At 65.6% G+C, this 22,430-nt stretch overlaps 6 protein-coding genes across 10 annotated transcripts; 4 read left to right on the forward strand and 2 right to left on the reverse strand.

Annotated features, from left to right (window-relative positions):
• Positions 1-1,446: 1,446 nt before the first annotated feature.
• On the reverse strand, positions 1,447-2,975 carry TMEM203 (transmembrane protein 203). The gene has a single exon (XM_002691684.6). The coding sequence runs from the start codon at positions 2,727-2,729 to the stop codon at positions 2,319-2,321; it is 411 nt and encodes a 136-aa protein (XP_002691730.1). The 5' UTR covers positions 2,730-2,975; the 3' UTR covers positions 1,447-2,318.
• Positions 2,976-2,996: 21 nt separating this feature from the next.
• On the forward strand, positions 2,997-13,865 carry NDOR1 (NADPH dependent diflavin oxidoreductase 1). Of its 5 annotated transcripts, none has more exons than XM_005213483.4 (14): positions 2,997-3,227; positions 3,560-3,637; positions 7,066-7,163; positions 8,109-8,207; positions 8,292-8,393; positions 8,472-8,681; positions 8,940-9,061; positions 9,163-9,383; positions 9,951-10,058; positions 10,181-10,274; positions 10,351-10,497; positions 10,589-10,707; positions 10,791-10,885; positions 10,969-13,865. In XM_005213483.4, the coding sequence occupies exons 1-14, from the start codon at positions 3,093-3,095 to the stop codon at positions 11,111-11,113; spliced, it is 1,773 nt and encodes a 590-aa protein (XP_005213540.1). In that variant the 5' UTR covers positions 2,997-3,092; the 3' UTR covers positions 11,114-13,865.
• On the forward strand, positions 11,716-13,865 carry LOC104973517 (ring finger protein-like). The gene has a single exon (XM_024999688.2). It carries the CDS (start codon positions 12,367-12,369, stop codon positions 12,814-12,816), a length of 450 nt encoding a protein of 149 aa, XP_024855456.1. The 5' UTR covers positions 11,716-12,366; the 3' UTR covers positions 12,817-13,865.
• Positions 13,866-14,397: 532 nt separating this feature from the next.
• RNF208 (ring finger protein 208) lies at positions 14,398-18,020 on the reverse strand. The gene is made up of 2 exons (XM_024999686.2): positions 16,058-18,020; positions 14,398-15,851 (listed from the first exon to the last, which is right to left on the reverse strand). The coding sequence occupies exon 2, from the start codon at positions 15,350-15,352 to the stop codon at positions 14,552-14,554; it is 801 nt and encodes a 266-aa protein (XP_024855454.1). The 5' UTR covers positions 15,353-15,851; positions 16,058-18,020; the 3' UTR covers positions 14,398-14,551.
• Positions 18,021-18,893: 873 nt separating this feature from the next.
• Positions 18,894-19,898, forward strand: CYSRT1 (cysteine rich tail 1). Its single transcript, NM_001078088.2, has 2 exons — positions 18,894-18,945; positions 19,241-19,898. Exon 2 carries the CDS (start codon positions 19,249-19,251, stop codon positions 19,627-19,629), a length of 381 nt encoding a protein of 126 aa, NP_001071556.1. The 5' UTR covers positions 18,894-18,945; positions 19,241-19,248; the 3' UTR covers positions 19,630-19,898.
• A 1,603-nt stretch (positions 19,899-21,501) lies between these two features.
• On the forward strand, positions 21,502-22,345 carry RNF224 (ring finger protein 224). The gene is made up of 2 exons (XM_002691699.6): positions 21,502-21,574; positions 21,873-22,345. The coding sequence occupies exon 2, from the start codon at positions 21,874-21,876 to the stop codon at positions 22,342-22,344; it is 471 nt and encodes a 156-aa protein (XP_002691745.2). The 5' UTR covers positions 21,502-21,574; position 21,873; the 3' UTR covers position 22,345.
• The last annotated feature ends 85 nt before the right edge of the window (positions 22,346-22,430 follow it).

Raw genomic sequence — 22,430 nt, forward strand, 5'->3', positions numbered from 1 at the left:
GGCAATAATAGCCAGGCACATTCCATTCACCTGATGAACCGCCCAGTCCCAAAGCTGACTGAGGGCACACCTCCGTGTACTTGCCATGAGGAAGTTCACTGCCCCTGGAGGGCTGCACAGAGTTCACTACATTCTTTCAGGCCTGCTGGAGCCAAGGAGAGAAGGACAAATTGGGGGCATGGGCAAGGACCACTGTCACCTGTCTTTCCATCACCTCTCTACAGTCAGCAGATGTTCACAAATGACACTACTGCCTCCCACTACACTCACTTTTCAGAGACAAGGCTCCAAGAGCACCTGGGCCTCTCCAAAGACCCAGGGCAGGTTTCAACCCCGGGGCCCTTCTCCACTCGTGTCCCGTGGCAGTCTGCAGCTATCACCACAATAACAGTACTTGTAACAGCCCAGTCTATCCAGCTGGAGAAAAGAAACTGGATTTCAGCCTTCCAGAGCTCAAGTGTTCCTTCAGGACTCTCTTCAAATCACCTTCCCAGAAGGAAGGTGAACATTCTTGTGCTCATCCCTTGTATGCTGACAGGATTACCTAATCCTGAACTACCAGAATTCAACAGGGCAGTGACAAAACATACAAACTAAAAATAACATTAAAAGGAAACCTAACCCCAAGGGTCAGTTTGTATCTGGTTTTGACACAGGTTATGCCGATGCTGGGTAGGAGATGCTTCTGTAGCTGTGGCACAAACTAGACCAGCCTCCGACTCAAGCATCTCAGTGGCTCAGGCCGTGCAGCATCCATCCTAGGACAAGGGTCCTGAAGCTGTTTCACTAGAACAAGAGTCCAGGAAAAAATGTTCTGTAAAGGGCGAGACAGGGAGTAATTTAGTCCAGTGGTTCTTACTAGGAACAGCTTTGTCCCCCAGGAGATCTGGCGATGTCTGGAGACACTGGGCTGTCACAAGTGAGGGGTGCTCCTGGCATCTGGTAAGTGGGGGTCAGGGGTGCCACTGAACACCCTATGATGCCCAGGACAGCCTCTCCCTGCACACGCACACAACCAAAAGTGATCTGACCCAAAGGCCAACCGTGCCAGATCACAAGCCCCGCACTGCAGGCCACACTCACTGTCTGCCATGGTGTCTGCACAACCCTTTGAAAATGGAAGTTATTTCTAGCTGAAGGGCAGTACAAACACAGGCCCCAGGTCATAGCCTGCTGACTCCTGCTCTGCAGATCAGCGAGGCCTACAAGGACTCTGATGGCACACGAGCCGCCTGTTAGTCCTCAACGTGGGCCCACCCCTGGGGTGTCTTCACTGGCTCCCCAGGCAGGGGAGCAGGGATGCTCCAAGGGAACTACCCTGCCATCCAAGCAGAAGGCTCGAGCCAACTTCCAAGCCTCTCTTACAGCCTCAGCTCTGCACCACGTGCACCGCACAGCAGGGGCGTCTCAGCATCAACCCTCAAAAGGCCAGGCGACCACTGTATGTCTCAGCAAGGCATTCCCTTATTTTATTTTCATCTCAGCAAATGTGCTCATGTGGCACCTAACCGGCATCAAACCAAAGCCCTCAGAGTGACAAGCGTGGGCTGAGACAACTGCAAACTTCCCATGTGTAGGTCTCAATGCCTATTCACATCACAACACCTGTTCCTCTCTCTGGTCCCTTAGAGTGGCCTAAATGTCTCAAGTGCGCTAACACTGCCGGCCACAAGGTGGTGGAAAAGCTGGGATAGGAAGCCAAGCAGTGCCTTGAAAGCAAGTTCTTTTCTCAGGCGACAGTTCTCCAGATAGAGTCCGGGTCACGCTCATCTAACATCCTCCTGTCTGCCTGGGCTGGAATGAAGAAAAAGCCATCCTCCGCAGTGCCACTGGGAAGAAGACACAAGCTGGTTTACACTTTTTAGAGCTCAAGCATCTAAGAAAGTCTTGTCCGGGGAGATGGGGACAGCAAGCACTCAGGTCAGCACTGCTGGCCAGGGCAAACCCGAGTCCAGCTTTGTAGCCTTTGCACACGGCGTACTTTGCCAGGATCCATGAAAATACTCAAAAGAGCCCATGAGGATATTTTACTTATATGCAGTTCTGTCAGGAGTTCAGGATTGTCTGGCTTTCTCAGGATCCTTCTCAGGATCTCAGTTCAAAATTAGCTATTCAAAGCATGAAATAAGAGAGAATACACTTTAAGAATCAAGGCTTCTCTTTTTAGCCCAGCTGAGGGAACAATTTCAGACATGACTGATCGAAAACCAGGCACGCATCAGGGCACAAGCTAGCTCTCAGACTCAGATTTCTCCTCTGGTGCGGTACACATGGGGACTCGGCGTGGGTCTCGGCACTCCAGCCTATCTTCTGCGAGGCTAGTTGACCCGGCAGGCACGGATCATGAGTAGCTGCAGGAGAATGAAGACCGGAGACGTGATCAGGCCGAACCAGAGCTCTCGCGTTTGCTCCACCAGCTTCTGGCACAACAACATCTCGAAGACGAACTTGAGACTGAGAACTGTGAGGACCCAGAAAAGGCGGAGCACGGCCAGCCGCTTTTCTCCATCCTGGAAGAGTCGCACAGAGACGATGGTGGTGAAGTAGGTGCTGAGCCCGTCAGCAGCGAAGAAGGGCACGAAGACGTTCCACCAGGAGAGGCCAGGAGCCAGGCCGTCCACACGCAGGGCCAGCAGCACGGAGAACACCAGTAGGGCCAGCAGGTGCACGAAGATCTCGAAGGTGGCGAAGCCCAGCCACTGCACCAGCTCCCGGAGCGAGAAGAGCATCGCGCCGGTTGGGCGCGGGCCAGGGCCCGGCCGAGCGTCCCAGCTGCCGAGCTACGCGGCCGCGCCCTCCTAGCCTCGCTGGCGCCTGCCGCCGCCGCGGCCAACGAGAGGCAGCAAGCGGCCCCGCCTGCCCCGGCCCTCGGCCCCGTCTCGCGGCCGACCCCCTGGCCCCGACCCGGGACCCCTCACAGGCCACCCGCCGACGCCCGCCACGCTCGGACGCCATGCCCCGCCGGGCGCGGCCCTAGGGCGTCACTTCCGGCCGATGCCGGAAGCCGGAAGTCGGAGCCTGTCGCGGGGGTCAGGGCTGGCGGCGAGTGCGGCGGGTCACGTCAGGAGCGCGGGGTTCCCCGGGGTCAGCCCATGCCGAGCGCACGGCTCCTGGTGCTCTTCGGCAGCCAAACGGGCACAGCCCAGGATGTGTCGGAGAGGCTGGGCCGCGAGGCCCGACGCCGGCAGCTCAGCTGCCGAGTGGAAGAACTGGACTCCTACCCCGTGGTGAGGGCTCCTCGGACCTCGGCGGGGGTACCCGGCGGGCTTGGGGCGCCGGCCCCCAAAGTGCTCGACCCCAGGGGGCTGCGTTTCGTCTGAGAGCGGGCCCTTCCATTACGGCAGATTTAGGGGCCGGGAACGCTTGGGAGCAGCGGCCAGTTTAGCGCATGGAGACAGGGGAGCGGTTGCCGGGGAGCCTGAAAGAGAAGGCCGGCCGGCCGCTCGCGAGCGCTGAGTCCCTTTGCCCCATTCCTCTGAGAGAAGGCGGGGAGCCAGGCTGCTGGGAGGATGCCTGGCCATTACAGCCCGAGGCCTTACATATGTGTCTTTTTGTTGAGGTGAATCTGATTAATGAGCCCCTGGTGATATTTGTTTGTGCAACTACAGGCCAAGGAGACCCCCCGGACAACATGAAGGTAAGGCTGACCTGAAGTGTGCTCAGGAGCTCAGATCCCTGCCCTTGGCCCTCACCCTGTATTCGTTGCCTGGAAAGACTTGAGAAGCACAGTGAATAATTGTTCTCCTGTGGATTTGGGAGGAGATCTTTGGGTGGAGCGGGGGCTCTGGGCGTCCTTCCTAATAAACTCTGCACCGCTTTAACTTTTCATGTTTTTTCCAGGGCCGTATATAAATCTGGTATGGGTCTTGTGTGTATTTCAAAGCTCACGTTCAGGGAACATTCTTCCATTCTTCGACCATCTTTTGAGCACACATTGTATTCCAAGCATAATCTAATGCTGTGAATCCAGCTATGAGCCCAGTAGTCACATTTCTACTCTTGTGAAACTCAAAACATAGAAAAAGCAAAAGTTTAATGGGCAGTTACAATGCCAAAAAATGCATGCTGCAAGAGTGCTTGATGTTAATGGGAGCGTTAATAAGGGCTGCCCCCTCAATCTGGAGGTTCAGAGAGAGCTTTCTGGAAGAAAAGAGGCTAGGCTAAGTCTTGAAGGATAAGTGGGGGCTAGCCAGGCACCAGGCAAGAGGGAGCAGCCTCTGCAGAGGAGAAAAAGAGCCCAGCCGTGGAAGAGTCAAACGCGGTTCAGGATGGTCAAACCAAGGAATGAATCAGGCTTGGAGGGAAAAAGAGCAGGCAGCCAGGTTGGATGCCAAAGAGGTCAGCAGCCATGGGGAGGCAGAAGGATTTGAAACAAAGGGCCATGGAACCCATGGGGTGATGCAGTCACATGTGTATTCTAGCAAAACCAGCCCTTTTCTGCAGGGGGAGCAGGCTGCAGGACAGCAGGAATGGGGAGTGGTGGTGGTGGGAGGTGGGCACAATGCAGCCGAGAGCCTGAGGCTTGGGGCAGGCTGGTGGCAGAGCAGAGGGGGGCAGATGCCCTCTAGAGGTGCTAAGAAGGTAGAGTTGGTTGAACATGGAATCGTGCAATCGAATCTCAAAGATGAGAAAGAAGGTAGAATTAAGATGGGGATTTGGGCCTAGCTACTAGGATGGATGGTGGTTCCATGCACAGAAGCAAGAGAATCGGGAGGGTGAGGTACCCGGACGTTGTCCAGGTGGAGACACGCAGTCGGCCTGGAGCTCCAGTGAGGATCCTTAGTGGAGGCACATGTCACAGTGGCCAAAATATGGAGGAGAGAGGAAGGAGGTGCCTCCCTCCCCCAGGACAGGCTGCCCTTAAACACAAAGGCGCGGAAGGTGGAGAAAAACCAGTGAGGAGCAGGAAAGTGGCCCCAGCATCAAGAAGGGAGTGGGCCGTCTCCAAGGCTGAGGGCAGAGGGGTGACTGTGTCCAGAGGATGGTCTCTGGTGCTCAAAGCTGCGAGGAAATGAAGTAAGGTCAGCAAAGGGACGGCTGGCAACCTCGGGCACAGAAGCGTTTAAGGACGTCTGCATGTGAAACAACTCAAAAACGCTTATGATGTGAGGGGTGAAGGGGTTAAACGGAGAGTGGCTGTGAGACAGAGAAACCCAGGCCTGTTTAAATGCTGGTAGGTGCAAAAGGCAGAAGACTGAAGAATAGGCTTGGAATGGGCACACCAGCATGGGAGGAGGCACAGGAGAGGAGGCAGGTCTGGGGAGATCAAGGCAGGAGGTGTGTGGTGGATGCCAGAGACCAGGGTGTGGAAGGGGCCGGGGATAAAGACCTCCATGGGGTCAGCTGGGCAGAGGTCCTGACTTTGCAGCGAAAGCTAACAGCGTGAGCGTGGTGAGTCACACCGGGATGAGGGAGGTTACCGGAGGGCCGGATGCCAGGATGGACACCGTGGAGGCAGTCAGGATGGGGCCCTCCCAACCCAGCACAGAACAGGAGCGGGAGACCCCAGCCTCCTTGTCACCATGCTGAAGGACGCCGGCTGGGCAGGCTCCTCCAGGCAGCCAGGGCCTCGCCCCCTCTCTTGGCCAAGAAACGCACTGTGACAGGCCTGAACTTGAGGTTTCCTGTCATCTTCTGAAGCACAGATAGACCACAAAGAATGACCGTGTTCGAGGAGAGAGCCCTGGGAGGGGCAGGGAGCAAGAGAAGCACGCGCAGAGCCAGAGGGACAGACAGCAGGGCTCCACCTGCGAGGGCTGGGCAAGCCTGCTGCCCTGGGGCCAGAAACGCAAAGCCCGGGCAGAGCACGAGCTGGGGAGACCGCCTTAACATGATCCCGGATCAGAAGACAACGCTGAGAAATTCTGCCAGAAACCATAACAAAGTTAGGCAACAAGAAAGACGACATCAGGAGACTGAGATTTTCCCAGCAGCCTTGCAACAGGAAGGAGAACGGTGAGAGAATCACCATGGAAAGTGTAACAGGCCTAAAGGCTGGGTGTCCAGCCACAAGCCCACCATGTGCCCAGGAAGGGCTGGCAGGATGTGAACCGGGCTCCCACTGACGCCTGACTTGTGTGGGTTTCGACTGTTGGGCGTGCAGAGCGCCCAGGCACCTGGTATCAGAGCAGGCCACAGAGGGACACCGGCTTCCCAGCAGCGACCACCCAGCTGGACCAGCTCAGAGCAAACTCTCAGGGGCTTGGAGAGGACAGCTTCAACCTGAAGTGTGCCCCACTGTCTGCCAGCGGTGCAAGGGGAAGCCCAGCATCTTCACACCTCAGCAGTGAGAATCGCATCTTCCCTGGACCCTTGAGGCTTTCCACCGCCTTCAGGAGACAAGGTCTAAGCAGGAGATCTCAGAAGCATCTCTGGGCCTGCGGGAAGGCCAGGCCAAGACCTGGAATGGGAGGCGCTCCCGCACAGGCTGCCCAGTGGTGACCCTGTGGTCAGGGAAGGAGAGGGACTCGGGCTCCGACCCGGGGGCCACCTGGGATGAGTGGCCGCATGTAGGTGAGGGCGCACCAGGGGAGGGGGACAGTGTGGGACGTGGGCTGGCTCCGTGGGGTTAGGGAACGGGCACGGAGCAGCCTGATGGCCGGTAGCTCCAGGCCCAGGAGGGAAGATTCCACTGAGTAGGGAAATCAGAACAGAGAGGGGCCTCGGGGTCTGCTGTGCTGGCCCAGAGCCTCTTTGTGGCCGTGAGGCCCGAGGCGGGGCTGAGAGCTGCCAGGGCTGTGCTGCCCGCACACTAGGGGGCAGAGGGGTGGCCAGCAGATGGCCCGCTGGTGACAGCCCCGCCAGGCTCCCCCCACTCTGTGGGCAGCACTGGAGCCCAGCTCCAGCACTGCTGCCAGGCTAGCTTTCTTCCACTTCACCATTTTCTGTCTTTTCCCAGCTCATTCACTCCTACAGTAGAACAAGAAGCGGACTTGTAATAACAAAAGTGTTAGGGGAGCAGAGCCCTGGGGACACCCGGGCCCAGTGGCCGGGAGAGGCCCTGAGCCCTGGGGAGGCCTGGCCCGGTGGCCGGGATAAGCCCTGAGCGCCCCTCTCCTGCTGCAGAGTTTCTGGAGGTTCATCTTCCGGAGGAGCCTGCCATCCACTGCCCTCCGTCAGATGGACTTTGCTGTGCTGGGTCTCGGGGACTCGTCTTACGCCAAGTGAGTAAGGGAGGGTGGACCTGTCCCCCGCGTGCACACAGTGGCCTGACAGAGGGATGTGTGACCCAGCCCCCAGGGCACCCCCTCGAGGCCATGGCCCTGGCCACACTTCCTGGCCCCACAGACGCTCCTTGGTGGCAGCTTCTCCATGGCCAGAAGCCCTGGGCTTGAAGGATAGGGTGGTTCATGCAAGAAGTGGGCAGGGCAGCCGGGGTGGGGGGCCTGGCTGGGGCCATGCCTGAGACACGGTCCAGGCAGGAACTGGTGTCCAGAGCCAGACCCCAGGGCCTGAGCCAGCGTCCTCTGTCAACCCATAACATAGGGCAACAAGGGAGCCCGGCTCAGCCCGCCTTCATAAGCAGCCTTTGGGGAGGGGTTCGAGCTTACGATGAGCACGGAGAACCGGGAGGTGTGAGCAGGCAGGGTGCAAAGGGCCCGGCCCCCGGAGCCGTTCCGTGGCCACCGCTGCCTGCCTCCGCTTTGCTCTCATTCACCGTTTTCACGGCACGTCTGTGTCCTGAGCAGAATGCTGTCGCTTTGCACTATTTCCCAGGGAAGTACCAAGGGCTTTGTGTTCAAGGGTGCACATGGCGTGGGGCTCCTGCAACATTAAAACCCCTAACTCTGCAGCTCGGAGCTGAGGGAGGGGGTCTCTGGGTATAGACGTAGCCTGAGGTCTAGAGTTGTCCAGGTGAAAAGGACGGAAAGTGGGTGGCTTGTGACCCTCGTCTGGGAAGGGTCTGGGGGCTTTGTTTAGTGTGAAACGTAGACGTCTGTTCCCACTGCCGGGCGCACCCATGGGGCAGGTGAGAGACCCTTCTGTCCCTTAGGGAGCCAGCAAAGGAACCTTTGGAGCCTTGGGAGCCTCACCCCGTGCAGCCCGCTGGGCGTGTACCTCCCGCCTGTGCAGGGCCAGGGCCAGCACCAGCTCTGTCTTCTCTGTAGGTTCAACTTCGTGGCCAAGAAGCTGCACCGCCGGCTGCTGCAGCTCGGGGGCAGCGCCCTCCTGCCCGTGTGCCTGGGCGATGACCAGCACGAACTGGGGTGAGTGGGTTGGGGGTTGGGGGTGCCCTCCTGCGGGTCCAGCTGGGAGCAGGTCCCCAGAGGGGTGTGTACCTGATTCTGCAGGCCCGATGCCGCCATCGACCCCTGGCTGCAGGATCTGTGGGAGAAGGTGCTGGGGCCGCACCCTGTGCCTCTGAACCTTGACCTGAGCCCTCCTGGAGTCCTGTAAGTGTGGCCTTGGGGTGGCACCCACCCACACAGCAGACCTGGCCAGCAGTCTGACGAGTGTCTGGCCCTTCACAGTTGGCCCTCCAAGTTCACCCTGCAGTTCCTCAAGGACACCCCCAGCTCAGGCCCGGAGGAGCTGTGTGCGGCCGGAACAGACCCTCAGGGACCCCCTTCAGAGCTACAGCCGTTCCTGGCACCCATGGTCAGCAATCAGAGGGTCACGGGGCCCTCGCACTTCCAGGATGTTCGGCTGATTGAGTTCGACATCTCGGGCTCTGGGATCAGGTGCGGGTCGGCGCCGGGGGCCCATGGGGGCAGGGCTGCGCAGGAGCCCTGGTCCAGGTTTCAGCCGCTCTTCTCCCGAAGTGGGTGCACGTCAGGGCCGAGAACGGGGATGACAGCCGGGGAGGCAGGACCCCTCCGTCCAGGGGCCCCCTAGCCTCCCTGGCCCTCGCCTCCTTCCTCTGCAGCTTCCCGGAGCCCCCAGCGTCCTCCCCCCGCAGGCGGGCCCCTCCCCAGGCCCTGGCTGTCCCTCCCACACAGCTTTGCAGCTGGTGACCTGGTGCTGATCCAGCCCGAGAACACGGCCAGCCACGTCCAGCAGTTCTGCCAGGCGCTGGGCCTGGACCCCGAGCAGCACTTCACACTGCAGCCCCGGGAGCCAGGTGAGCCCCGGAGGCCACGGTGCTCGCGCTGTGCGCTCCCCCACGCCCCCTGGCGCCCTGTCCCCGCGTCCCCGCCCCCAACAGCGTCCCATCCCCTGCAGGTGTCACCTGCCCTACGCGGCTGCCCCAGCCCTGCTCCGTGCGGCGCCTCGTGTCCCAGTACCTGGACATCGCCAGTGTCCCCCGCCGCTCCTTCTTTGAACTTCTGGCCTGTCTCTCCCCCCACGAGCTGGAGCGGGAGAAGCTTTGGGAATTCGGCTCTGCACGGGGCCAGGAGGAGCTTTGCGAGTACTGCACCCGGCCCCGCAGGACGGCCCTGGAGGTAGGCAGAGGCTGGGGGTAGGGTCCGGGGGAGGACCTGGACCCGGGGTAAGGGGCCAGGGGCCAGGGGAGGGCCTGGGCCCCACGGGATGGCCCTGGAGGTGGGCAGGGGCCGGGAGAGAGCCTGGGCCCCACAGGACGGCCCTGGAGATGGGCAGGGTCCGGGGGAGGACCTGGGCCCCACGGAATGGCCCTGGAGGTGGGCAGGGGCTGGGGGAAGGCAGGGGCCAGGGGAGGGCCTGGGCCCCACTGGACGGCCCTGGAGGTGGGCAGGGGCCGGGAGAGGGCCTGGGCGCCACGGGACAGCCCTGGAGGTGGGCAGGGGCTGGGGGAAGGCAGGGGCCAGGGGAGGGCCTGGGCCCCACTGGACGGCCCTGGAGGTGGGCAGGGGCCGGGAGAGGGCCTGGGCCCCACGGGACGGCCCTGGAGGTGGGCAGGGTCCGGGGGAGGACCTGGGCCCCACGGGACGGCCCTGGAGGTGGGCATTGGCTGGCAAACGGGCCTGGGCCCTTTGCTGCAGCCATGTGTGGCCCTGCCAGCCACGGCTCCCCTGCCGCTGTCCCCCCAGGTGCTGTGCGACTTCCCCCACACAGCTGCTGCTGTCCCCCCAGACTACCTGCTGGACCTGCTGCCCCTGATCCGGCCCCGGGCCTTCTCCATCGCCTCCTCTCTGCGGGTGAGAGAGGAGGGCTGGCCTCGGTGGGGTGGGGGGCAAGGGGACAAGGGGCCAGGCGGTGGGGGGCCCATGGGGCAGGGCGCCTACTGTCCCCTCCCCAGGCCCACCCCTCGCGGCTGCAGATCCTGGTGGCCGTGGTGCAGTACCAGACCCGCCTCCGGGAGCCCCGCCGTGGCCTCTGCTCCAGCTGGCTGGCGTCCCTGGACCCTGCGCAAGGTGACCCTGGCTCTTTGGGGTGGGGGTTGGGCCCTGGGCCTGCGAGCCTCTTCAAGCTGCCTCCCTCACGCCATAGGACCTGTCCGGGTGCCCCTGTGGGTGCGGTCTGGGGGCCTGACATTCCCAAAGACGCCAGATGTACCTGTGATCATGGTGGGGCCCGGCACCGGCGTAGCCCCCTTCCGAGCAGCCATCCAGGAGCGAGTGGCCCAGGGCGAGACCGGTGAGCAGAGTCTGGGGCGGGGAGGCGGCCGGCTGAGCTCCAGGGGTGCAGGCCCAGGCTCAGGCCCTGCTCCCTGCCCCCCCACCCCCAGGAAATGTGCTGTTCTTCGGATGCCGCCGGCGGGACCAGGACTTCTACTGGGAGGCCGAGTGGGAGCAGCTGCAGGCGAGAGGCTGCCTGACTCTGGTCACGGCCTTCTCCCGGGAGCAGGTGTGTGTGGAAGGGCGGGGAGGGGCACGGGGCGGGACGCCCAGGGTGCAGACTCAGAGTGCCTCCCGCCCGCTGCCCCGCAGGAGCAGAAGGTGTATGTGCAGCACCGGCTCCGGGCGCTCGGGCCGCTGGTGTGGGAGCTGCTGGACGGCCGGGGCGCCCATTTCTACCTGGCAGGGTGAGCCTGGGCCGCGGGTGGTTGGAGGGACGGGCCCATGGGGACGCCGGCTGTGCTGAGCGCTGTCCCGCCTGCCCTTCCAGCAACGCCAAGTACATGCCGGCCGATGTGTGTGACACCCTGCTGTCCATCTTCCGGGAGGAGGGCGGGCTCTCTGACCCCGATGCGGCCGCCTACCTCGCTCAGCTGCAGCGGACACTGCGTTTCCAGACTGAGACGTGGGCCTGAAGGGCCATCCTGCCGTTGGCCACAGCCACCCTGCCCGACGCTCTCTGGGGGCTGTCGTTGGCTCTCGCCCTGTCTGCTACCAGCTGGGAGGGTGGTCGACTCTCCTGCACAGACCCCAGCAGAGGGAGGACGCCATGAGCAGCACACACCTGCCCTCTCAGCTCCAGGAAAGCCTCAGCAATAAACACCGGGCTCTTGGTGGCCGCTTCCTGCCTGCTCTTCTTAGACGGAAGTGGGCCTCGGGCAGTGGGTGGTCCAGAGCAGGTCTGGATGGAATAGCCTGCTCTGCTGGGCACGGGCACCGTGGCTCAGCCCACACTGCAGTGCCTGAGTCTGATGATGAGGGTGCCAGCCGTTTGCCCACCTTGTGCAGACTCTGCTCTTGCCCTGAGGGCCAAGCAGGAAAAGCACCCGGCCAGGCTGGCATTGACCATCCCTTACCAGCCCAGGGAACAGCTGCCCAGGGCCCTCAGGAGGGAGGGGGGGGCGTGGCCTGGGTTGGAGGGAAGGGGTGTGGCTCAGACTGGTGGGGAGGGAGGTCTGAGTGGCTTCCGCACCCCTGGGAGGGGAATTCCTGTTGGAGGAGTTGGACTGGCCTGCCCACAAGGCCCCGGCCTGGAATCCAGCTGGCGGTCTCTGGCTGACACAGTGACTGCTTTGCCCACGGCTGGGCTTGGGCAGATCCTGTCGGGGACGGCACACTGGGCCCAGGAGCCTCCGGGAGCTGGCAGGGGCACGGGGACCCAAGTGAAGTTTCGTCGAGTGGGGCCCGGAGCCAGAAGGAGGCGGCGGTTGCTGCAAGGTCAGTGCCAGAGCCTGCCCCGGCTGCGGAGGGCCACGCTGACCTTCAAGGCCTCAACCACCCCTCCGCCACCCTGGGGTCCCCACCCACCCATCCCAGCCCCTGCCCTGGAGGCACCGCCCCTGAACTGTGCCCTGGGGTCCCCGCTGGTGGCCCTGCTGACCGCGGCTCGGGGTTCACCAGTCGGTCTCTGGGCCCCGAGCACTTGGACCCACTGCACCAAGTGCTGGTTGAGGATGGGTTGGGCAGCGGGGCCCTTGGGAAGCCCCAGGGTGCCAGGACTCCAGACAGTGAGCCCCTGCTGGGGGCCCCGGCCGCGGCCCCGCCCTGGGCCAGCCGCACAGAGGACGAGGAGGCGCAGCAGGAGGCGGAGGAGTGCCCCATCTGCACGGAGCCCTATGGGCCGGGGCAGCAGCGCCTGGCCCTGCTGAACTGTGGCCACGGCCTCTGCATGGGCTGTCTGCACCGGCTGCTGGGCGCTGCCCCCGGCGACCTGGGCCGCGTGTGCTGCCCGCTGTGTCGCCAGAAGACCCCCATGCTCGAGTGGGAGATCTGCCGGCTGCAAGAGGAGCTGCTGCGGGCCGACGGGCCCCCACGCCCCGCGCCCCCCACCCCACCCCTGCCTGCCCGCCACGGCCGCGGGCCATGGGCCTCCCTGGAGCACCGCTACCAGCTGCGCTTCCTGCCAGAGGCCGTGGGCGGCCGAGGCTGCCTGCCCTTCCTGCCCTGCCCGCCCTGCCTGGGTGCCTGGCTCTGGGCCCTACGGGGACACGGGCCCTGTGCCCGCCGCCTGGCACTGCTGAGCCTGCTGGCACTTGAGCTGCTCGGCCTGCTGCTTGTCTTCACCCCGCTCTTGCTGCTGGGGCTGCTGTTCGTGCTGCTGGACGGCTCCCGCCGCTGACGGCCACGTGCCTGCTGCCGGCACGTCCTGGGCCTGGGCCTGGGGCAGCGGCTGCCGACTGACAGGAAGCCTTGGTGCCAGCGGCCCTGGCAGCACCCTGCCCTGAGGCCCGACGACCAGGATTGAAGAACCCAGGGCTGACCGGTGTGCTAGCCTTCATCCCGGGGCCTGGACAGGGCCGCCCCAGAACCTGCGTTTAGCCTCTGACCCAGCCTGAGACGCCTACTGCCCAGACACGAGCCACCGGTGTGCAGCACAGCACTGGAGGAGGTTCATGGCCAGGGCTCCGAGAGCCCCTCGATGGACAGGCCCCACCCCACTGCTGGACCTCCCACCCGGCTGGTCTGCAGGAGGGGGTGCCATGGACCTGAGTGTTCCCTGAAGGTCAGGCAGCCCGGGGGGCCCCTGCTGCACAGGCCCAGCTCACAAAGGGCCACCTCACCTGGGCTGTCAGGAGCCCAGCGGCCCCGAGCAGGCTGGGTGTCAGCACATGCCCCTCCACCTCAAGGGCCCAGGGCCCCAATGGGTCCAGGGCCCCACTGGGTCCAGGAGCCAGAGACTGCCAACGGGGCCCCGTCCTCCCGACCACTCCGCAGCACCCCTCCGAGACTGCCAACCGGGCCCCGTCCTCCCGACCGCGCCACAGCACCCCTCCGAGCCTGCCAACCCGGCCCCGTCCTCCCGACCGCGCCACAGCACCCCTCCGAGACTGCCAACCGGGCCCCGTCCTCCCGACCACTCCGCAGCACCTCTCCGAGCCTGCCAACCGGGCCCCGTCCTCCCGACCGCGCCACAGCGCTCCCTCCGAGCCTGCCAACCGGGCCCCGTCCTCCCGACCGCTCCGCAGCGCCTCTCCGAGCCTGCCAACCGGGCCCCGTCCTCCTGACTGCTCCGCAGCGCCCCTCCGAGCCTGCCAACCAGGCCCTGTCCTCCCGACCGTGCTGCAGCACCCCTCCAAGCCCACAGCCTGCACCTGATGGACACTGTCACAGCCCCGCCTTGCGGGCTCGTCAGTACAAGGGGCAGCTCTCAATAAACAGGGAGTGCTACCCATGCTGTCGTTCTTGCGTCGCCCTCTCCTCTCCCCTGCCTGCACCAGCTGGGCGACAGTTCCTTCTCCAAATGCAGTCGTCCAGTACCGGACAGGAGGCCCTCAGGCCCTGTACCCCACTGTGGTTGCGGCCAGCCTTCATCCCAGCCCCAGCTCAGACGGGCCCCAGGGCTGTGCCCACAGCGCCTCAGGGAGTCAGGCGGGCTCCGCGGCTCAGGTGGGCTGCCTCGTGTCCCCGCTGCGCTCACACCCAGTGGCCAGCACAGAGAAGGTCCCTCCCTTTGCCAGCCAGCTCTGCTCTGCCCAGCTGCTCCCACAGTCCTGCCCGGAGCACGCAGGTGGCTCACGCAGGTGCACACACACGCACACACAGGCCCCGCCTGGCCCCCACTGAGCAGAGCAGGCTGACCCCAAGTATCCAGCTTCGCTCTGGCTCCTCAGCCTGGACCCCACCAGGGCTGCCGCTCTGGGTGCCCACTCCCCCCGGCCCAGGCCGTGAGCAGGCCTCAGCTTCGGTGCAGGGCATGAGGTACAGGCTTTGGCAAAGAGTTTTAATGGCAGAGCTGGCTGCAGCGACAATGCCACATGGGTGGGGCCAGAAGCTGTGGTGGGCAAGGGGCTAGCGGGCAACAGGGCAGGGCCAGATCCCTGAAGCAGCAGGGAGCAGAGACGGGCGGGCGGGCGCTACATGATGGAGCAGGCAGACAGCGGGTTCCGAGCGTGGCACGTGCACGCAGCCCCGCAGTACTGCCGGAAGGTCTGGTAGCAGCTGCCCTCGGGCTCGCCACCCCACTGGCCACCCGACGGGGCGGTCAGCGCCTCGGGTGGCAGGCGGCTCAGGATGGACGTGTTGATAGCCAGCGCAGCCAGGCCGTAGTCAGTGAAGAGCACAGTCTCACGGCGGCAGGTGGGACAAGAGATGAACTTGTACTTGGGGCAGGACTCGTAGAGAATCTGCAGGCACTGCTCACACACGGAGTGCAGGCAGGACAGCACGCGGGGCCGCCTCTGCGTGGCGTTGTACGTGTGCCCGCACGTCGGGCACTCCAGAGGCTCCCCGGCAGCCGCGGCCACCGCTGCCGCAGGGGCCCCCGGGGCCGCAGGGCTGGGCCGGATCACGTACTGGTTCACGATGACCTCGTCCGCCGGCGCCACCCGGGGGAAGCCCAGCTCAGCGCTGCCCTTGCGGGGCCGCCGTGGCAGAGGCGGGGTGCAGGGTGCCCCTTCCAGGGCGGGCATGTCCCCCCCACAGGCCTGGTTGACGATGATCTCTGTGTCTGAGGGCCAGGCTCGCTTGGGTGCCAGAGCCGGGGCAGGCCGGGGCGCAGGTGGGAAGCAGGGGGTGGCCGCCTGCAGCTCAGGGAACTTCTCAGGGTGGACCATCTTCATGGCCTCCATCTTGAGGATGACATGGGGGCCCTTCAGGCAGGACATGAGGAAGCCTGGCCAGCCACCGCCCACCTCGGGCCCTGGGTCAGCCGGCATCCGGCTATCTCCAGTCAGACTGGGTGCTCGGGTAGGGGGGGGCGTTGGGTGGAGCCGGGGGGGCAGTGAGGGGACAGCATCCTGGTTGCCCTGTGGACTCCTGGGGGAGGCGGGCAAAAGCTTGGGGGGAAGGGCCCCCCCCAGAGGCCACAGTGGCTTCTCAGGTCCGGGGCGCGGGGGAGGAGGAAGGGGCGGGGGAGGAGGAGAGGGGCACGGGGGTGTGGGCGGCTGCCCTGGGCCAGAGGTCGGGCCCAGGGGCTCACCCAGGGTCTCTGGCCTCTGAGGCTGGCCAGGGGGCGTTGCAGGAGGTCCCCCTGCAGCCGAGATCAGCCGTCCCGGGGCCCGGACATCCGGGCAGGCAGGGGCTAGGTGGGCCCCATGGCTCCAGGACAGGGCGCCCAGGGAAGGCAGCTAGCCTGAGCGCTGGCCGCCAAAGGACCCGGGCGGCAAGCTCGGGGTTGGCGGCGGAAGCACAGGAGAGGCCGGGGCTGGGCCGGAGCTGCAGGTGAGAGACGCCGTGAGGTCAGCACCTGGGCCCACCCTCACCCTGCACAAAAGACCGGGCGCCCGACCTCTGACCCCGACCCTCGCCAGACTCGGAACCCAGCCCCTTCCGCAGCCCCTCGCGCCCGAGGCCCGACCTCTGCCCAGAAGTGGGGGCAGGCGAGCGAAGACCCCGCGCTGTCCCGCCCCGCCCGCACTCACCTGCCCCAGCCTGGCGTCCCCGGGCCGGGCCGCGCGCCGCCGCCTCCGCAGAGGTTGTCTCAAAGGCAGGCCTGGATGCGGCGCCCGAGCCTTGGCTCGGCGGCTCCGGAGGCTCCGGCGGCTACCTCGGGCGATGGCCGGGCCGCGGCGGCTCCCGGGGGCGTGGGGCGCGGGCGCGGGGCTCGGCGCGGCGGCGGCGGCAGGTGCGTGCGGAGCGTGGCGCGTTCTGCGGCGGAGGCGCGGGGACCGCAGTGCGCGCGGCGCCCGCAGCGCCACCCCCCGTCTGGGGACCCGCGCGGGGTCCGCGGGGCGGGGCCAGTCTCTCTGCCGCCCCTCGATCCGCCGCGGGCCTGGCGCCCGCTCTGGGGGTCGCCCTCCCCCTCCCGCCGCGGGCCCCGTGGGGGTCGGGATCCCCACAGCAGGCCCCCTCCCGTCTCCCCCACCTCCGGCCCGCCTGCTGACCCTGGGTCCTGGTCAAGCCCCCTGCCCGATTCTGGAAGGGAAGGAGTGCTCTGAGATCTCACAATACCAGAGGGAGGAAGGGGAGATGGAGCCCTAGGGTGGTCCCAGGAAAGCTGGCCCCGGGGCCCCCACCGTGAGACTGCCGTGTGACCTCTGCAGAGGCAGGGTCTCTGTCAGTCCTTCCCCTCGGCCCCCAGAGAATGCCTCGGGTTGTTCCGGCTCACAGGTGCCCAGCTCAGGCCCGCTGAGGGCAGAAGAGGGTGAGCAGGGGTGGGCAAAGCACACATAGAAGGAGTGGGCGATGGAGGAACCCTGGCTGGGAGAGTGCTCCAAGGACAGGACGCTGGGTGGTGTAAGGGGTACGCAGCAGACCGACGGCAGGACAGGCCCCATGGGGCAGCTCACGGAGGACACGCACCTACACGTACAGGCAGGGTGGCCTTTCCGGCACCCTGGCAGGTCACGGGTCATCACACAGCTGTGTGCTAACCTGATCCCACCCAGCAAGGCCCCATTCCTTTCTGCTTCTTCCTCGGGCCAGACTTCCCTGCGCCCCAGGATACACCCTCTGCCTGTGAGGAGCTGTCAGGTGAGAGGGAGGGCAGGGAACTGACGTGGCCTGGGCCTCCAGAGTGCCTTTCTTTAACCTGTCGTGGCCACGACGTGGCTTGCCGGCGTTCCTTTGACCAGCACTGGGCCCTGCTTCTGACCCTGGACAGACCCAGTCCCTCTGGCCACAGCTGCTCTGCTCTGTTACAGGCCAGAGTGCCCCTAGCTATAGCCCTAAGCCCAGCTCCTGCAGGGCAGCAGAGCCCAGCGCGGTCGGCATTCCTGACGAAGGGCCCCACGTGGGCAGGAGGCTGGAAAGGTGTTCTGGGCCCACAGGCCCGACTTTGCTCTCTCTGAGACCTCAGTCTAGTGCCTGCCCTTCAGTGTCACCCACCACTCCAGTGTGAGAGCTGTGCACGTGAGCAGGTGCCCAAGGGAGGGGCAGCGAGGGGCCCTGGCCCGAAGGCCGGGAAACTGAGGCAGCCTCGGCCAAGGGAGGGCTGGGGGTCCAGCCTGGGCAGCCGCTCTGCTCAGCCCCCTCCTGCCCCAACTCGAGGCCCCGCCCCGTGCCCGAGGCCCCGCCCCTGGGCTGAGGCCCCGCCCCGCCCGGGCCTGGAAGCGCAGCGCCGGGGCGGCCCAAGCCCGGGTCTGGCGGCAAGGGGCCGGCTGACCCCGAGCCTGGTCTTTGGGAAAACCCTCGAGCGCGGAGGCTTCTGGGGACTACAGTCCGCACCAGCCGCCCTCTTCCTTCCAGGCCAGGTTTGCGCACGCGCCGGCCCCCGCCCCTCCGCCGAGGCGGACGCTGTGGGGCGGCGGGCGGGGCCCGCGGAGCCTGCGCGGTGGGCTCTGACCTGCACGTTGGGCCGTGCGCGGTGGGCTTGCGCCGTGGGGCCCCCGATTCCGGCTCTGGCCCGGTTCCCCCCGCATCCGGTGCCGCATCGGCAGAGCTTGTGCCCAGACCGGTCTGACTGGCCCCACACCAGCCGCGCGGGTCAGCTGGCCTCTGGGCCACGTCTGATTGGACGCTGCCCTTCCCGGAGGCGCCCCCCCCACCCCGCGCCGCCCCGAGCGCGAAGGACGAGGGGTGCGGGCCCGGCCGCCCCAGGCGGAGCTCGCCAGTGCCAGGCCCTGCGCCGAGAGCGCACGTCCACTGTGACCCCGCACACAGCGACCCCAGGGCATGGCAGGCGCCAAGCGCCACCTAGGACTTGAAGCTGGGGGAGGTGGGAGGGCCAAGGATGGGGGCCCTGAGAGACGGGGCCCCCCGACCAGAGCAAAACTGTAGTTTCAGAAATGAGCAGGAAACGCCACTTGTGTATGAAACTCATGTTGCCAATAGAGAGATAAGTAAGTTTTATCGGCAAAGGTATGCAAACCAAACATTTTTTATCAGTTAGAAATTCCGTAAGCCTCCGAGCAGAGCAGCGTGCTCACTAATGCCCTGGTTTCTGCCCGCGGGGAAGAGGCTGAGGTCACCGTGCAGGCCTCTCCCTCCACTTCAAAGCCGTGGCTTTGAGACTGTGGGTGACAGCCAGGCCCCAGACCATCTGCGGGCCTGACCCAGGCTCCTGTCCTGCATTCCGGTGACCTGCCAGCTCCCTGAGGGCCAGGACATGCCCCAGATGGGTCAAGGCTGAATCAGCCAGGCTGGCAGGGTCCCCGGGAGCCCAGGCCTGGCCACCGCCCATCCAGGAAAGGAAGGGTGGGTGGCCACTGTGCTGGAGGAGCTGGGGCCTCCTGGCATCTTGGGAACCCCGTCTTTGAGCCCCGCCCAAGGCCCCACCCCTCCCCAGGAGGGAAAAGGCAGCTACCGGAGGCTCAGCTCACAGGCGCGGGGACCTGGGCAAGAGGACAGCGCGCCGCCACCACCGCTCCAGGTGGGTCCTGGGCTGAGGGACTTCCCCATCCGCGGTAGGACCAGCTTAGCTGTGTCTCCCAGCCCCCCACCCCCACCCCGCTTCCAGCTCCATCACAAGGCCCTGCCACTCAAGGAGGGTGGAGGACACCTGGGGACAGCTGAGAGATGCTGTCCCTCACAGTCCCTGCACTCTGCCATCTTGCACACACACACAGGCCTTGCACACTCAGGCGCTTTCACGACCTGGCTTACCTTGGGATGCAGCTGTTGCCCTCCATGGAGCTGACTTTGTCTCCTTGGCTCACCTTTGCCAGGCAGGGCCATGGACCCCCATGAGACGCTCGTCAAGAACCCATATGCCCACATAAGCATCCCGAGGGCTCACCTGCGGCCTGAGCTGGGGCAGCAGCGGAAGGCGGGCCCATCCTCTGCAGAGTCGCGGCCTCTGCCCGTGAGGTCCTGCACCCTGGAGCCTCTGGAGGAGGCCCCGGGACCCAAGGGCACCAAGGGCCGGCCGGCCTCTCAGCAGCCCTGTAAGCCCTGTGGCAGCGGGCAGCGCCCGGCAGGACTGGCCTACGCCGGCCCACCGCCCGCCCAGCGCGGCGACGACATTGCCCATCACTGCTGGTGCTGCCCCTGCTGCTCCTGCTGCCACTGCCCCCGCTTCTGCCGCTGCCACAGCTGCTGCTGCGTCGTCTCCTAGCCCGGCCCCCACTGGCCCCGAGGCCCGGCGCTGCCAGCCGGCCTCTGCTCAGGCGGCCACGGCAAGGGCCTGGACGGTTGGGACTGCCACTGTGGCGTTGTCACGGGCACTGGCCACTCCCCTCCCTGGACAGCTGCAGCCAACCCACCGGGAAGGCTGACAGGCCAGCCCAGGGCCCTGGAACGGAGCCCTGGGCACTGCCTGTGCTGGGGACTCCCTTGACCACCTCTTCGAGGCCCAGGCCCAAGCAATAAAGCCGTGCGAGCTCCGTTCTGGACACTTCTTCCTTGCCACTGTCCCCGTTGGGAGGGTCCCAGGCTAAACGCCACCAGAGACCGCCAGCCTCTGTGGGACAGTCACGGTGGGGGCAGCTTCAGGACAACCTGACCTGCGGCCTCACGTTGGCCCATGGGCTGGACAAGAAGGCCAGTTGGGGGCAGGTTAGACAGCAGGAAGATGCTGTGCGTGGAACCGGGTGCCAAGCCTGAGACAAGCTCCCAGAGGAGGGCCCGGTTGGCAGCACCGTGGTGGGTGGAGCCAGCGCGGGCAGGTTTCCAGGGGTGGGAGCCCAGGGCCCAGCACCCGGCCCAGCCCACCCGTGAGTCACCGCCCTGCCTCGGCCGGTGCGTCTTCCTGGTTTCCCACAGAACACCCCGGTCCCGATGTCTGCCGTGTGCTGTTCCCCACTGCCCTGCCTCTGGGGCCCGGGCTCTGTGGAGGTGGGAACACAGTGCTGGGCCAGACCCGTCTCCCAGCTGTCTGGGCAGCACGGCATGCCTGCGTGGGAGGCCGGGGGCGCTGAGCCACTCGGGCCTGGGGTGAGGCAGGGAAGCGCATGTGCAGGGGGAGCATCCAGGCCAGCACCAGGTGCCTTGATGTTTCCGGGATGGGGCAGACAGCTGGAGGAGGCGAGCTGGCCTCGCAGGACAGACAGGTCCCGGTGACAGCCCTCCCCTGACCCCTGGTGACTGGCCGCGTGGCAGGACCAGTCTCTGGGTGTGGGCAGACATGTCATTGGCCTGACTACATGGGGACTCAGGCATGCCAGGTTCCCGGCCCCTGGCCCCTGGCTGGCCCCCACAGGAAGATGACCCCACCCGGGGCAGCCACAGAAACCCGTCCAACCAGCCCAGGAGGCCGAGGACTGCCAGAGTGGTGGGAGTGAGGAGGGGCCCTCTGGCCCTTGGCCTCCTCCAGCGGGGGAGGTTCTGGGGTCTGACTCCTTCCCAGCCCTCCCCGACATACCCCATCCTGCTATGCCACCGGGCTGGGCCTGGGGCCTCGGCCAGGTGTATGCCAGGGGGAGGTGACCTCTGAAGGGGTGCCTGGGGCTTTCCATAGCGCCCTGTGTTGGGAGTTCCTGGGTGGTCTCTCCACTCCTGTGCTCACGGGCCTCCTCGTGGGGCTAGCTTGTGATGGGAACACCGAGGGGATGGAAAGGCACCGCGACAGTTCAGCACGGACACGCACACAGTGACTGAGCCACAGGGTGGCGGGGCCCCTCAGGGCGCTGAGCTTGTGGGGGTCCTGGCAGGTTTCCTGGAGGAGGTGACGTCTGAACCGAGTGCTGAAGAGCAGGCAGCACCCAGGTGGAAGCCAGAAAGCTTTCCTGTTGTGAGTGGTGGTCGAGTATGAGTGGGTGCAGATCCGGGTCGCAAGGCAGGAAGCTGGGCAGCGCTGCGCAGCGTGGGTGGGTGGGGGCGGGGCAGGCAGAGCAGGGGCGTCTCCAGCCCAGTTGGCAGTCTTGGTGGATCCAGTTGCAAGCGCTTTGTGGCTGAAAGGGGAGCCCACGCAGCCCGCAGCCACCACCTGCCTCCCCGCTGACTGGTCCACGTTCAGCCAGTAACGTGAGCCCCAGGGAGGGAGCCCCAGGCGCCCCAGGTCCCCCCAGCCCGCCCCCGGCCACCCTCGATCTGGACACAGCCGCCTGGCAGAGCAGACGCAGGTAAGACAGACCTGGGGCTCGAGCAGGCGGCTGGGGGGTGGGTATGAGCCTGGGAGGGTGCCCGAGGGCCACCGAGACAGGACCGCAGGCCAGGGTGCTGCCTCACTGGCAGTCACGAGGACTGAGGCTGTGCCCAGGCCCCGGTGTCGGGCAGCCCCACTGGCCACTGCCCACCTCCCACGTCTGCAGAGGCCTGGATTCCTGTCCTCTGGGGCGGGGGGAGCACTTCCCGTGCGGAGCCCAAGCCCGGGGGATGCTTGCAGAGGCTATACCTTGCCCCCTCCATATCCCTCCCCAGGATGCTGCTGCCGGAGGGGCACTCAGCCTCTGAAGAGGCCGCAGCCGCTGGGCCCCAGCGCGGTGACTGCATCGTCTGCTACTCGGCCTATGACCTCGCCGGGCACCTGCCCCGCCGCCTCTACTGCGGCCACACTGTCTGCCAGGCGTGCGTGCGGCGGCTGGCCACGCCGGCCCCTGCGCAGCGCTGGGTCCCCTGCCCGCAGTGCCGCCAGAGCACGCCCATGCCCCGTGGAGGGGTGGCCATGCTGGACCTCGACCTGGCTGCCTTCCTGGCCATCAGGGCCGGACGGGGGCCGTCTCGCCTGGAGCCACAGCCCCCCGGGCCCTGCAAGGGCAGCCCCACTGTCACTCAGCAGCCGGCCAGGCTCCTCCCCGCGTCGGGCCCCCCGCCCCGCTTCCCCCAGCCCGGAGGCTGCTGCCCGGGCTACCACAGCCTCTGCTGGGATCCCTCAGGCAGCCCCCAGCTCTGAGCGCTGCTCAGTGCTGCCCCTCGGAAGGGAGCCTCGGCCTGCAGCACGAGGCACCGCTTTCCCGAAACAGCTCTGCGTGTTCGCCC

This window comes from Bos taurus, chromosome 11, assembly GCF_002263795.3.
Source record: "Bos taurus isolate L1 Dominette 01449 registration number 42190680 breed Hereford chromosome 11, ARS-UCD2.0, whole genome shotgun sequence".
NCBI classification, from domain to species: Eukaryota; Metazoa; Chordata; class Mammalia; order Artiodactyla; family Bovidae; genus Bos; species Bos taurus.